The sequence below is a fragment of the Seriola dumerili genome, unplaced genomic scaffold (assembly GCF_002260705.1).
Source record: "Seriola dumerili isolate Sdu_G_001 unplaced genomic scaffold, Sdu_1.0 BDQW01000128.1, whole genome shotgun sequence".
Taxonomy (NCBI): Eukaryota; Metazoa; Chordata; class Actinopteri; order Carangiformes; family Carangidae; genus Seriola; species Seriola dumerili.
Window position 1 is genome coordinate 557,878 of NW_019174383.1, and position 15,541 is coordinate 573,418.

Genomic DNA, 15,541 nt, shown 5'->3' on the forward strand with positions numbered 1-15,541 from the left:
CCCACTTGCACAAATGACAAGAGGCTGTAAAAACCTAAAGTAAACGGCCACGGTGAAACAACAGAGGAGCGACGGGCGAACCGCGGGTTACATCAGAACAGCAGCGAGGGCGGGGACGGTGGGGGTGGGCGGGGGTCAGCGTTTAAAATGTCAAACTGCCAGAGGTTCAGTGTGATTCAGCAACATTTAATAAAAGGACAGAGAGCCACATCTGGAGGAACATCTGCAGAGAAACGACACTAAGTAAATCAGGTCGCGTGATTTTAAAATTTCAGCCTCGTTCAACAAAAGAATGTAAATGAGTTTATTAACTAAAGTCATGTTTACAGTCTTTCTTTCTTTTACATCAATCTGTGTCTCAGATACACAACAACAAACATTTCATGGTTCCTGCTTCTCAGATTTGAGGGTTTGATTATTTTAATTTGAATTAAATCGAACTGAGAAAATAATGAGGATATTAATCCATAATTAATATAATCTTTAGTCACAGTCCTTCAGTTCCACTTCAGCCGACTACAACAGAGAAAACATGATTCTTTGTGAACTGGCTTTAATCTGACAGTAATCAGTGTCGTCGTGTTCATTAATAAACCAGCTCCACCTGCAGCAGCTGCAACAGTGAAATACTGTTTACACACAAAAACATTTGTGGAAGATCTGGGAATGAATAAAAAGTTGAACTATCCTGTTACTTCCTGATAATTTCTTGTAAGTTTCCTGGACAGAATCGTCTAGTTTGTTTCTAATTAGAGGAAAAATCGAGACAAAGTTCTGAGTTATTTCAGTTCAGTCAGTTGTTTGTTTTTGATCCAGATCAATTTCTATGGAGGAAATTTCTGCGTGTGAATATTAATTCATCATTTACTGTTTATTGGAAACTTTATTCTTCATTCATGCTGAATTATTTGCATGTGCAGCTCACCTGCTGTCCTCTGAGTAAAAGTCTCTGTTAGCATAGCTTAGCGTTCAGAAGTAAGTGGAAGGGTATCAGCTGATCAGTCACTGTTCGACCCGCAGTCAGAACCAGCTGATGTAGTTTTTACTGGAATTTCTCGACCTGTAAGATGAAGAGTTACCAACAGGAGGAGTAACGGCAGCTGTGTGGATCAAAACTGGAAACAGAGGGACGAACATGAAGCATCATATTATGTAAATCTGGTTGGAAACTTGACTATTGATGACCACTCTCCAAAAGATGCTCCACCTCTGGTCCAGGAATTTACACTTGTCATTTTCAGAGTCTCGTGTTCAGATCGAATCCAGATGTGATTCAGTATTTTATTCACACTTCACTGTTTGTGTCTCCTGGAGAACAAGAAAGCAGAAGAGTAAAAACAGTCTGGATCCAAACAAACGGCACAAATCCACTGATTTCTTAGCAAAAATGAATTTTATTTTCGGTTTGACTTGAACCAGTAATCGCTCACAAAAACAATTAGTTTTACCATCTTATTTTAATGTACATTTGTGTTTTTAGCCTCTTTGTTTATGTTGCTTTTTTGTCTTTACTGTGAAGCACTTTGTGACGTCTGCTCTTTGAAGGAGCCACATAAATAAAAGTACTTACTTACAAATGACCGAGCTTCCAAGGTTTAAGTGTGTTGGTCATTTCAGGGTCAGACTCACGGTGCAACAGGTTTACAGGCTAATGGAAAACTGTATTTATATTCACACTGCTACAGATTACAAACACATCAGCGTCGAGTGCGTCTTCGTCCACGTGTCTCTGGTTCCGTCTCCAGAACAGAACGATAATCATTAACTCGGTCCTCCTCCTTCGTCCTCACGTCTTCCGGTAATGTCTGTAACCCGGTTTCTGTCTCCGGCCTCAGAAGTCGTCGTCGTCACAGATGTCCAGATAAACGTCGAAGGCCTCTCGGTTGCAGTTTCCATCGGGGGTGAACACGTACTTGTGGAAGGTCCCGTCCACACAGATGGCTGCAGGAGGGGAAGATTAAAAACCCGTTACGTTTTCAGGCGTTTAGGAAACGGCAGCACAGAGACTCCAGAGGAGGATAAAAGTCATTTGGAGAGAATGAAAATGTTAATATGAATTAAAGATAATCAGGTTTTAATTAAATAGATTTAATAGTTTTCAATCAAAGAAAATATAAACAAGGTTCCTGCAGCTTTTCCCATGTGACTTTAAAACCGTTCTACGATCGAACGACAGAGAACAAAACTTCTCAGTTGTAACAGAATGAATCAATTAACGTGACCTAAACCCATGTATGGATTAATCAAACACACACACACACACAGAGCCTCAAAACGACCATCAACAACTCCTTCAGTCTGGGAGTCTTATACAGGAGGGTGGGTTTACATTAACAGGAAAAGATCAGGAAACAGGAAGCCTTCAAAATAAAATGTGAATAAATTCACATATAAAACCTGTTTCTGATAGAAGCTTGTTTCAGATAAAAACCTGGTTCTCGCAGCAGCTCAGGTCAATAATTTGAGAATTTACTTACTTTATAATAAAGTGACAATAAATGAATATTTAGTGATAATTTAATAAGATAATTCTGAGAAAATCAGTATAGAAATATTCTTGTTTCATATTTTCCACTCTACATCACAGTAATCCACAGACTGAGGATTATTATATATCTGTGTGAATATTTATATATTTATTTCTCGTGTTTCCTCACCGATGACGGAGTTGACGTTCTTGGACGTGTTCTTTCCAAAAGCACAGATACAGGCACATTCGGCGGGAACAGTGAAGCTGGCCAACGACCACTGACTGTCCACGTACTGACCGATCACAGGCCCCACCTTCCCCACACGAGCCAGTCTGCGGGAGGAATAACCAGGCGCACAGGTTTAAAAACAGTTAGCGACACAGGAACAGTTAGCGAGCAGCAGAGAGGAGGTTTGCGGAGGTCGGCCTTACGCTGAGCGGCGGTTCAGTTTGGTGTCTTTGAGCGCGAAGATGTGGACGGTGCCTTTGTCACTGGAGGCGCAGAGGAAGGAGGAGTCGTGGCTGAAGTTGATGCTGGAGAGACGGGAGAGACAGTTAGAGCCAGAGCTGAACTTCAACACAAACACAGGTTTTCAGGGACTTGAATCCATTCTCGACTTAATACATGGAGAGGTGCTCGTCAGGTTCAGGTTGCTACTCCACTGGAGGGTAATCTGAAACACAGCTGACGGTTAAACTAACGGGTCAAGAGGAAAATACAAAGAAATGTGAGAAAGCAGATTTTTACAGTGAGCTGTAATAACTCGTCAGTTTTCCTGCGAGCGACTGAAATCAAAGTGTCATTTTAAGTCTCTTCATGTTTGTGGTCTCGGATGATTATTACATTATTAAATCCATTAGCTTCCCTCCCCTGAAGACGAGCTGCTGTGTATCAGGTGCTGCTCTGATCTCCACTGTTTTTCATATTAACAACATATGGATTTTTTGGTATTTATGAATCAATTCAGGATCATAAAAGGTGAAGACTGTAAATCTTATGTGACTCCCCCCCCCCTCCACCTCTAACAAACACAAATGCTGCTTCTCAACAGACTGGGGAGACTCCTGTTACACAACAACACCACTGTCGGGCGCCGGCCATCACTCAAGTCCTACTGCTGCGATGCAAATCATCCTCCGCAGAACAGGAAGTAACGCCGCAGCAGCTGAGGTATGAACCCGTCGTCTGCATCTATAACGCATTACTGCTCTGGTTTTATGTTGCTCTATATACGGCCATAATTTAAACTGATCGAATGGTGCTGGACATGTTTTCACTGAAGAACAGCAGCACTAACGAAGCCTGTTCACGCCATCCACTTCCTGCTGCTGCTTCACAAACTAGACTTTTAAAGGGACAGTCCACAGATGTTACAGATGTGGCTCAGAGAGGTTCGCGGCTGCTGCGTGTACCAGTAGAGGGTTGCCGGGTCGGTTCCTCTGCGCAGCTCCACCAGCTTGTCTCTGGTCGTGGTGTCAAACAGGCGGATGAGCGTTCCTTTGCGAGAGGCCGAAGCCGCCACGCTGCCGGGCTGGTTCAGAGCCACGCAGGCGATCTCGCTCTGGTGGGCGTTGATGGTGAAAGGAGCGGATGATGTTCCAGGCTTGGTGTTGGACAAATCCTGAACAAGACAATATATTTTTTTACATGAATTTAAATTAGAACAAACAGTTTTTTTTGTTTTTTTTTTTAAGAAGTAAACTTTAACTTAAGTTTTTGTGTTTGTAACTTACAACCAGCTGCAGGCTGCCGCATTTATGACCTGGAAAAACCAGCAGCTGCTTCTCCAGACTGGGACATAAATCACACAGACCTGCAGGAAACAGTTCCATTTAGATGAGCCAATTAATTGATTAGTTGATCAGACTAATACTGCAATTAAGAAATACATTTTAAAGATAAACTGGCAAAAAAAATACTGTTTTCAGCTGCTCAAATATGGAGATTTCTGATTCTATATTTTTGGGATTTTGAAGCGCTGGTCGGACAAAACAAGATATTTAAAGACGTCTGATGTTGAGCAGCAGCTAATGATGGAACAAAAAATAGACAGAAGAAGGGAAGGACTCTCTCACCTTTGGGGTTGTCTCTGGTGTCAAACTCAAACAGTTTGACGGGGTTGTCTGGGAAACTGTAAACATAGATCCTGTTCTTCAGGACAATGATGATCCTGGGAAAAGAAAGAAGGGGACAACAGTTTTCCTTCATGTAGCTGCACAGTCACAAACTACAGGAGGAGTGTGTGTGTGTGTGTGTGTGTGTGTGTGTGTGTGTGTGTGTGTGTGTGTGTGTGTCACTGACCTCACTTGTCATGCCTCATGCGAACGGCCAGAACAGGTTTAGTGAAGGTGAACTCCAGGACCAGTTTGTCTTTGGGGTCTCGTGACTCCCGAGCGTCGTCCCAGATCAGAACTGAAATTAAACAACATTAGACTGTTTACACAAAAACATATGAAGCAGTTCGAATGAGAGTTGAGCCTCACACTTCCAACAGGAAACAGGGTTTTTCTTCTTTCTTTCTTCTTCGTCTCCGTTCATCTAACTCACCGGATATTTCTGAGAACTTGGGATTGACTCCTCCTCCAACTACGGCCAGCAGGTTGGATCGATGCAGCATGGAGCACAGGGCCACACTGCCCACCTGCTCATGGTCTGAAAACAAAACACAGAAATAAGTCTCTCTAACATTTATTCAGCAGAGCATGTACAATATAGTAACTGTATGTACATAAAGGCGGTAAAGTTTACTCACCCAGGTGACCCTTCTCCATCAGGGGCTCCACGTTATAGATCCTGACCCCCGTCTCCATCGCGCAGCAGAAACAGCCTGGTGATGACAAGATTGAAACAAATATAAATAATATGTTTACACCCTAAAAATGCAACAAGGCAACAGTAATATAAGGCAACAAGTCAAGATACACTGCTTCATTAAAGTTAAAATTAAAAAGACTTTATAACTGTGGTGACATTATTACACAGAAGACTGATACAGATTTGGTTGTTTTCATTCAGCAGCCTAAATAAATAGTTCTTATTATATTAAAGCCTTTTAACTCTTGAACTTGGATGAAGCAAGTTCAAAAGTTTTCAATTCCTTTTCTTGAGGACTGTTAATGCACCGTTTCTGATCATAAAAATAATTTCAATTCATTTTTTATTTTAATTTTATAACAATGTTATTTTCAGTTTAAAACTCGGCTACCTTTTTTTGTATATCTTTGGATTGTGCCTTTAAGTTTCTAAAGTTTTATTATGCTGCTTTTAATTCACTTTTTTATTTTATTTGAATTATTTATTATTTTATTATTATTCCATCTCATTTTACATCAATGTTTTTATGTTCATTTTATGTCTTTTCATGTGAAGCACTTGTTGCGTGTCATTTCTTTGTTGTAAAACACTTCTTGTATGAAAGGTGCTTTACAAATTAAGTTTATTAGTATTATCATTATATTCTTCACATAAAGCATGATTCCAGACAGGTCTTAATAAGTTTAATTACAGTAAACCGCTAAACCTGGTGTCTTTTCCTCAGGATTTAATAAGGATCTAAACACTCACTCACAGTGAAGTTTCACAGTCATTGCAGAATGTTATAAAGAGAATAAAGAGGTGAAATATGCTGAGATTTCAGTTTTGTTTTGACTCTGTGTTCGGTGCCGTTGTCTCTACAGGTCTGACAGTGGCCGTGTTTAACGGTGAAGTGACCCCCGGACAAACAGACACATTCAGGCTCAGTTCTGTCCGCATGTCCGCCGGCTGCTCCTGCTTCTTACTCTGGTCCTGGTTGAACTGCAGGCTGTTGACTCCTCTCTGCTGAGCCATGGCTGCCACACCGCCGTCACCGAGCTGCTACCGGTCAACTACAGCGTCCCCCGGCCCCGAACGACAACCTGGGACAGAGACAACAACACGACGGTTGAGCAACACTGAGGTAACGTTAGCTGGGTTAGCTAGCACACATTAGCATCAGATAACAGCGGTTAAAACGCAGCTGGACTCTTTTTCTAACCTCGACATTTTGTAATAAGTGAAGTCTCACCATGAACACGAAGAGTCGAGACGATACGGAGGGTTTTTTTTTAAAGCGGTAAACGAGACAAACTGAGCGAAACACAACAGAGTTGATATTTCAAGACGGGAGGTTTGTTTTTGTTTTTCTACAATGACGTCAACGACACGTGTTTCCGGCTGTCTTCCTGTTTCCTGTTCAGAAAATAAAAGCGTTTTTCTACAATTAAAAGGAAATTAAAATGAAGCAACAAAATCAAAGAAATGTGAATAAAACACATATAAAGACGAACACAGTTTCATTTATATATGACTACGTACGACCTAATGAATTAAATATATGCATGGACTGACGTTAGTTAGATCATTTTAAAGGTACTTTTGCATCTTTTTAAAAAATTATCTTTTGTACATTTGTTCAAGATTTTTTTTCTTATATTTTACAGAAATATTATTAGTATTATTATTATTTGTAGTAGTAGTAGTAGTATTGTTATTAATATTATTATTACATTTTATTGTATTTCCTGTACATGTCAATTGAAAAGTAGAGTTCCTAGGTTTCAGTCAGGAGTCAGCTTGTTATTGTCAAGTCAGACAGAATAAGGGAGAATAACACCAAATATGCAAGTTAATATTGTTTCCACAGTTATTGTCTTGTTCACACTAAATTTAATATTGTGTTGGGTGACCTGGCAGACTATCAAATATGGCCAAAATGCCAAAAATAAAATAAAATCAAATGAAATTTAAAAAACAGAGCCAAAAGAGGGAACACTGGACTGAGATTCATCAGGTGACACAAACACATCTTCACTGCAATTGCTGGATGAGAAAAGTTTAGGATATCAACTTAAAACTTGATAACATTTCAGTGTTGCGTTCACTATTTTATTTCTGCTGAAAAAAAACTGAACAAACAATCATTTATTGCAGGTTTAATTAATCAGGCAAACAACTGTGTCCAAAGTGAAAGAGTTTTCAGAGCTCGTGCGTGCAGTACACTGAGACTGACTAATGCTTCGTCTCAAGGGGCTAAAAAAATGTCAGTGTAAACAAAATGTTTGTACAGTCTGTTATTCATTTAATTAGAAAGGTTATTTAAAGATCAACAATTTATTGACTGGTGTTGACATAAGAGTGCAGTAACACGGCGATCTCAAGCAGATAACATGACCTGTGACAGCACAGTACAGGGCTGAAAATAACAGGAAGGGCAGGTCACAGTGTGTGACCCATTTGTGGGTTTGTCAGATTCACAGATGATTACAGAACCACAAACCTGCTACACTATTCTTTATTTCTCTCAGTTAACTGCGGCCTGTTTTCCACCGTACCATCACGACACAGACTGATTTACCTGCAGAAACAGAAGCAGAGACTGAACTCAACTGACTGAAAGTAGAACAGGTGATTTGACGACACCCAAATGCCACATATCAGTGCATTATGACTTTTAGCAGAGCATCTCAATTCTTGTAATGCCACCCAAATAGGTCATTTCAGGGTTTTTTTTTTTTACAGACTGCTGCACTATTAAAGATTCCTTCATCTTTTACCTGCTGTAAAAAGGCCAATAAAAATGGCCTCAGGGTACAGAAGACCTGCACGAATTGAAATCCATGATAAATATCAGGACATTTTCTGTGGTGAAGGGGCACGATCAGTCATTTCTCCTGGTTTATTATAAACACGGAGGCACTCGGAGCCTTTTCTTACGAACTCTTTGGCACGAGTCCAGACCATAAAAACTATATTTAATTAGAAGAGACTAGACAAATGAAATCAGTAAAACAAGAAGCTGTGCACCAGAGGAGAACAACTGTGTAAGCTTTGGGTAAACTGAAGAAGAAACAAGACTAAAACTGTGTCCGGATGTGAACTTATTTTCTGGGTAAAGATTTCTGTGTTTACGACAACTCAAGATGGTTGTATGATTGCAGACAACAACAATACTGGATCAACAAACTTCCAACACAGGAAGCTGCCCCGGGGCCCCAGCTCCATATCAGCTGGTGTTTATGAATTTGAACCACTGAAGTACAATATCAGCTAAAATGGGACTTTCATTACTGACACATCTATTGGCGGCTTTGGTTTGTTCTGGACTCGACCCTCACACAACTTTGATGAATTCTACATCACTGGAGAGCTCTGAGTCTCCTGCTTCTATCTGTGCAAAACATTTTTAGGATCCTCGCATTTCGTAGTAAGTTGCTCCTTAAATTTTAAGTTGTTTCTGTCCACACCATTTTCAGCTTTAGTCCAACAAACGTGTTGTCATGGAGAAAAAAAAAAAAAGTATTCCCAGGGTTATGACTGAAGTCAGCAGCGTTGAAGAACAGTAACCTTTTAATTTTTGTGTACATTATTTTTTAAGACTAACAAACATGGAGGTGTCTGGTAACAGGCTAAAAATGATTCCTGTTACCACTACAAATGCCTCTCTATGACCTGTTTTAATGCTTGTTTAAAGCTGATGTAGGCGGTAAATCTTTGGCGTCAGTAATCACCTTTCAGCATATTGTAATTCAAGTGGTCGGAGAGAAAACTAGATGTCTGCACCTGTCTTGGTTCTGTTTTCAGATTTCTGTGACGGGAGACTTTGGCCAATCACAGGTCTTTTCAGAGAGAGAGAGAGAGTGTTCCTATTGGCTGTTCTACATATGCAGATGTGTGTGCACGTTCAGATGGTCATATCTGTGAAGCGTTTCAGAGATGAGAAAACCCCATACAGAAATGTAATATATAACATATATGACCCTACATCAAGAGTGATGTTGCCATATATGTCACATATAAAGGGATGTGTTATTGTCTTATATATAGCTCTGGATATATGAAGATGTATGTTTATAACATGAAATACCCATCGTAAAAATATATTAGAATATTTCTTCATGAAGGATTTTCATGTAGCATAACATGTTGCAACCACATATATGTTAATGATATATAACACCAAACATATGAATGTGTAGATATATGTAACATGTCTAAAAGCATGTAACCTACATATTTAAATGGGGTAGAGATATACAGTATATCACTTTTACATATATATTTTTCTTTTATATGTAAATTCACTACACGTGCATATATTGCATTTGTGTATGGGAAGTTGTTGTAGCTCTTCTGGACAGGTAACAAGCTGCTAACGTGACGAGTGGCTGTGTTGATGTTGCTAATACTTTAGCTTTCTGCTAACTGTAGCCAAAGGCTCTCGGCTGCAGCTGTGTTGCTTGTTGTTGTTGTTGTTGTTGTTGTTGTTGTATTTCATTTCTTTTTTTTATTTAGATTTCTGCCTACCCCAGCTTTAACTGTTACCCCTGTATGTCTAATTGCCCTGTCTTAATCAGCGTTTACAGTAATGTTGATTAATGTGCACTGTCTCTGATAATAAACCAGCTAATGAATGGTGAATACAAGAGAAGCCGCCTCCTCCACTCAGCACCTCATGATCATATCACGACCAGTGAATGCGATCACGGTTTTCTTTGAACCTTCTATCAATTCTTTGGTCTTAACTGAGACGTATGAGCTTCCAGTTTGACACTCAGATCATGTCCCTGTGTTTGTGGTTCACATGGGAACTGATTAAATCTGTCTTGATATATGGACTTTAGAATGATCTGAGAAACGTTTGAGGTCGCTGTCATCAGTCAGAATTTGCTGCAGGTTCATTTTCATTAGTCAGTGATTCAGTCTTTACACGTTGGCAAAAGGTAATTAATGTTTTGAGGTTACAATTGCAGTAAATGCAGCATGTGCAGGTCGTTTGAATGTGTGGAGGGTGGAGATCGAGGTGTCTGTAAACATCCACTTATGGACACTGTGAGGATGAACTCATGTACATGTATGTTGCATTCAGAACAACATGTCACGGATCAGTTCCTCACTGGTCAGCTTTGAGTTTCTTACATATATAAATATATAAACTGCAGTGAGTGGTTGAAGGTCTGTGTCGTGGTTCACAGAGTCACAGAGTCGCTCCTCTGGGTGATATCAGACCTATATGGTCGTTTAGGCTGGAGGACTTTAATTTGTACATGTGCGTAGCGCATAGACTGTAAATAAAGATGGACGTGGTGTCCGTGACGTCACCCGTAGATTTCTGAAGAGCGGTTTCCCATCTTGCCAGTAACTGACTCTGCCGAACGCCGGCTAATACAAAAATGGGCAAAGAGGAGGGGCACGTTTTTACAGTGCATGTGGCAGACATACACTCACCTGCCTGTCACTCAGAGAGGCCACGCCCTCAATTATCCATAACTTTAGTCCTTAATAAAATGTGAACAGGTGAGTTATATAAACAGTTGTTTGTTGTTTGTTTATAAACAGTTTGCACCAGGCTGTAAACATGTTTATTTCTGCTGTAAAGTTGGACATTTTAACATGGGAGTCTATGGGGACTGACTCACTGTTGGAGCCAGACTCTAGTGGCCAGTGGAAGAAGTGCAGTTTTTGGTACTTGTGTGTTGGCTTCATTTTCCAGCCTTCAGCTCAGGTCACCGCTTGGTGTAATTGTTGCCCGCAGCAGAAACCATCGGTGGTAAAGTCTCCTGGCTGCTCCATCCTGCCGCTTATTCAGCCTCAATCTACAAGTAAAACAATGTTTTTACAGATGCTGTAGGAAAAAGTTCACATACTCGGCCAATCAGTGACATTTAGCTCTGTAAGCCCCTCCCTGAAGGACAGTACTACCCAATGACCTCCTCAGAACTTGGACCCTGGTTCCTCCAGTGGAAACGTGTAGGACAAATCATTCCCTTGTTCTCTGGTGTCACAGACTTAAAGTAAAAGATATATTCTGTTGTCGACCTGAGATGAATCTCGTTAGCGTGAGACTGTTTGCTTTTCTGCACAACAAATCAAATTTCTCTAACGAATAAACCTGAGAAGTCCTAGATTTCAGCTTTGCCCGGTTTGCCATCTGGCTCATACTGTAGCTTATTGCCTGCCTGGTCTGAGGCGAGCGCAAGTGTTTGGCTGCCAGTTTAATTAGTAAGATACAACCTTCGGGGACTGAGCTAATTGCTTGGACAGAGAGCATTTGTTGCTAATGATGAAAGCTCTCCAGTTTTGTGATGAGTCTCCAAAACATTAGCATTAATAAGATGGAGAAGACAAAGTGTGTGTGTGTGTGTGTGTGTGTGTGTGTGTGTGCGCGCGCTCATTTCCTCATGCAGATTTTCTCCATATTTGGTTAAACCTGGCAAGTGGCTAAACTACCTGAATGCACCTGTTGCCTCCACGCTCCCATCTCAACCCTCCCTCTCTCACTTCTGCCCTATATGGTCCATCAGACTGCTCCACAAAGATTCATGCCACGGGGGAAAAAAGCACATGCTCGATGGACATAAAGTACCAGAAGAAGAAAGTAGAGAAGCGTTGGTAAAACTGATGAATGAGGTGGGAGGAAAAATGGAAACAGGCCAAAAAGCAAGTTCACAAACGGAGGCAAACAAGCTCTTTGGAGAAAAATTAATCGTCTTTGATGATTAATGCTGGAGAGAAAACAAATAACACATTTTATTGAAGAGCTGCCAAAAGTCGAGTGCGTCCGCACACTTTTACAAGTCTCATCTTAAAGTTAGTACTCACTTTGAGTAAACAACAAGAATATTACTTGTGAAAATCAGAAATTTACCTCCCACTCTCTGAGGCATTCACGATGTTACAGGTCTCTTTAGCACCAGAGGCTAATTTAGAAACCTGAATACCACATTTTCAGAAGATTAAGACATAAGACTTTATAATTACCTTATTGTAATAATTTTTGATTATTTATTTTTATTTTAAGTATTTATTCAGTTCTTGTGACTCTGTGACCTACTTTGTTAAACCCTCCTCAGTGAGTCACAGACTGGTTCTCACTCCTGCTCATATTTTCCTTCTCTGTCGTACGTAGCTTATCTTTTTTCGTCTGGTTTCATTCGTCTTATCTGATGTTGTCCTTCTGTTTTTCTGCAGAAAAATAGACTTAAAAGTCAAACAGAGGTTTTGGTTTGTGGTTACGTCTGTAAATGCAGGGGTGAAAGAAGCATCCAGATTTTTAACTAAAAGAAATAGTTTGATATTTTGGGAAATGCATCAGGTGTTCAGATCGATTCCACTCTCATGTGAATATGAAGCTGTAGCCTGTTAGCTTAGCTTAGCACAAAGACTGGAAACAGAGGGAGACAGCTAGCCCCAGCTAGTCCACCTGCTAGCACCTGTAAATCTCACTAATCCACTCGGTATATCTTCATCTTCTTCACGGGGGGGCGGTGGTTATTTCCCTTTGAGTGACAGACGCTTTCATCTCTTTCTGTCTGAGTGTTTTTCTGCCGAAAGGTAGAGGAGGAAATTGTCTGTGATTACTATACTACCTCACATACAGTATCTCTCTCGCCAACCACGTCTGCTGGAAATTACATTTATATACTGCTTATTTGTTTTCCAAATTACATTGTGATTGCTGCCTAGATTATGTTCTCGTGCAATGTTCTATGTGTTTGTATTGTGCACAAGTCACAGGGAGGTGGGTTGGGTGGATGGTGGCACATATTGAATCTCATGTGTGGTTTAGTTGAGGAACACTTTGGTTTGCTGAAGTTTAATTACAGTAAATACGTCTTCTCTCGAAACCAGACATGTTCAGTATGAATGAATAAATAAATAAAGTATTAAGAGTATTGACAAATTGAGTGTTGACCAAATTTTATTACAATCCATCCAATAGTTGTTGACATTTTAATCAAAACCAGAAATAACAACCTCTTGGTGGCGCTAGAGGGAAAGTACAGAGGATCCTAAAGTCAAGGGGGATTCATGGTCATAAATCTAATAGTTATTGACCAACAACTCGTCCAACCTGAAGGACCACACCGGTTGGTCGTTCCAAGCCTCGGATACGACCCATACCTACCTTTGTCGCCGTGGTTACTATAATAACGGTCATGGCTTGGTTAGGTTTTGGTAAAGATGGCGATTTGGGTTAAAGTAAGTACTTCCTCAACTTCCACTTCCTCTGTCTCTCTTTAAACTACATCACCGACACTTTTCCCCTCGCGCCTGTCATCACTACTGCGGCTACTACATGTCGCCTAGCAACAAAACCTAACTATGATGTCATAATAGCGTCGCAAGAGTATCGTCCATCGAGAACAAACGTCCATGAATCCGATTAGAAATCAGACACAGATCTTTTGAAGTTTTCTTCAGTATCTCAGTAACCCAGGGATACTCGTCGGAACATCTACACCGCAAACAGGAAGTGCTAATAGCTAATTCAGCTACTTTTAATGGTGCTAGTTTGTCAAAAAATGTCAGCAAACAAATACAGGCTAAATAAATAACAGGATAGAAGGATGTTGCTTTGGGTGGGATTTAAATCACAGGAGGAGAAGCCAGTTCACATAAAAACAGTAGGTCATTGCAGCTGTGATTTCTTCTTCTGTGGTGGGGGGTAAAAAATGGCAGGATTAAAATCACTGCCCAGCACAGTGACGCTAAAAATCACCCCATCTCCTCTGGAGACATAAATCCAGTCTCCGTGGGGCTTCAGCGCAGTAGCACCTATATAAACATGATTTCTTGGAGAGATGGCGTTTCTCTTGCACACTTGACATCGTGTAGTTCAGCAGTCGGTGTTGACTTTCAGAGCCACAGCTGCTGGAGGTCGGGACTCGTGGATAAGGAGGTACAATCAAGGATTAAGTTGTGGTGTAAAATATCAGCAGACAGCGTTATTACATGTCTCCTCTGCTCTAACAAGCTATGATGTCACCCTCAATTAACCTTTTGATCTGGTTTAATCTGATTTAGGTGCTCACAGGAAATCTGGAGCACATAATAAATGCTGGAAACTGAAGGATTCATATTAATGTAAATAACTCATCCAAATGGACACACACACACACACACTCACAGATTAATATGCACTGGCAGTGGTGAGGAAGTGGCGCCAAGCTGTTATCATCACTACAAATCAGTGTTCTTTTTATATATTGGCAGAACATTATTTTTACCTACAGCTTCCCGCTGTGTGCGCTCTCAGTGCTGTGGAAACAGGACAGCCGGTTAAACAGCTGCCCTCCATCGCAGAGATGTGTGATGCCATTCATCCTCTCCCCAGAGCACTAATCGGTGTTAATCACCTTCATAAACAGCGCCTCAGTGCAGGAAAAACACAAAGCTTTTCTTTTTTTTTTAACCGTTACATGACAGGAGCAGCTGACTCACACAGGCTGACAAACTGTTTTCAAAAACAATGGAGTGTCCTCCCACTCCTTCTCCGCGGCCCGATCTGTTGAGTCGGAGCTCAGTCGGGTTTTTCTTTTTGCCGCTTTGCCCCGGCAGCTCCGAGCTCAGGCCTGCGGAGAGCAGAGCAACACTGACGCTCACAAAGGCAGGAAGACAGTCCCTTCTCATCCAGTTTTACACACTAATGATTCTCGAAGACTGGATGTTGTATAAGCATATGACTCACATTCACACTGACAATACCGTGGAGTGCTGTGTATCTCTGAGTGGGCCACTTCAGAGACGTACGTGGCAGCGCTTTTCATTTCCACAGGAAACAGGAAGCTGTTTGGTAATCTGTTATGCAGGTGAGTTCAGAGCAGAATTAGAATCACGGTGTAAAAATAGTGTCAGGGTGCATGGAGGTATTGACAATTTACATACGGTGTTGACACGGTTGTGTAATGTCCTCTGTGGGTCTGGAGCGGGGGCTTTTCGGAGTCGGCTCCCCCTTGTAGCAATTTAAAATAGTTCGAGTGTTTAGTCCAACACAAGGCAAATTACCTACAGTGTATGTGTCAAGAACTCTGCTTCTTTCCAATGTGACAAACGAGGGACATCACTAAAGCACCTGGGTGTTAGTGCTAAGTACTACATCCGTTTACCGTTAGTGCATAGTCAGTGTTAGTTAGGCATGTTAGAGGCGGTAGAGGTGTTAGGAGAGGAGGTGCTCTCAGAAGAGATGAGTCACCAAGAGATTCTTTAAGACTCAAGAATCTTCAAACCACAGACCATAACTGGACTGAGACGACGTTCCTTGGAGGAACACA

The 15,541-nt window shown here is 41.0% G+C and overlaps 1 protein-coding gene across 1 annotated transcript; it reads right to left on the reverse strand.

The window, feature by feature from the left end:
• Window positions 1–1,374: 1,374 nt before the first annotated feature.
• wdr45 (WD repeat domain 45) lies at window positions 1,375–6,645 on the reverse strand. Its single transcript, XM_022748695.1, has 11 exons — window positions 6,517–6,645; window positions 6,251–6,367; window positions 5,224–5,298; window positions 5,019–5,123; window positions 4,778–4,883; window positions 4,547–4,641; window positions 4,205–4,284; window positions 3,884–4,092; window positions 2,903–3,004; window positions 2,658–2,803; window positions 1,375–1,941 (listed from the first exon to the last, which is right to left on the reverse strand). Exons 2-11 carry the CDS (start codon window positions 6,297–6,299, stop codon window positions 1,832–1,834), a joined length of 1,077 nt encoding a protein of 358 aa, XP_022604416.1. The 5' UTR covers window positions 6,300–6,367; window positions 6,517–6,645; the 3' UTR covers window positions 1,375–1,831.
• Window positions 6,646–15,541: the final 8,896 nt, after the last annotated feature.

Bases quoted from the DNA above. Each gene is read 5' to 3' on its own strand.
- wdr45 (XM_022748695.1), bottom strand. From the start codon at position 6,299: ATGGCTCAGCAGAGAGGAGTCAACAGCCTGCAGTTCAACCAGGACCAG. The intron at 4,884-5,018 runs GTGAGTTAGATG...GTTTAATTTCAG, and splicing joins CAAGTTCTCAGAAATATCCG to TTCTGATCTGGGACGACGCT. The intron at 4,093-4,204 runs GTAAGTTACAAA...TGTCTTGTTCAG, and splicing joins GCGGCAGCCTGCAGCTGGTT to GATTTGTCCAACACCAAGCC.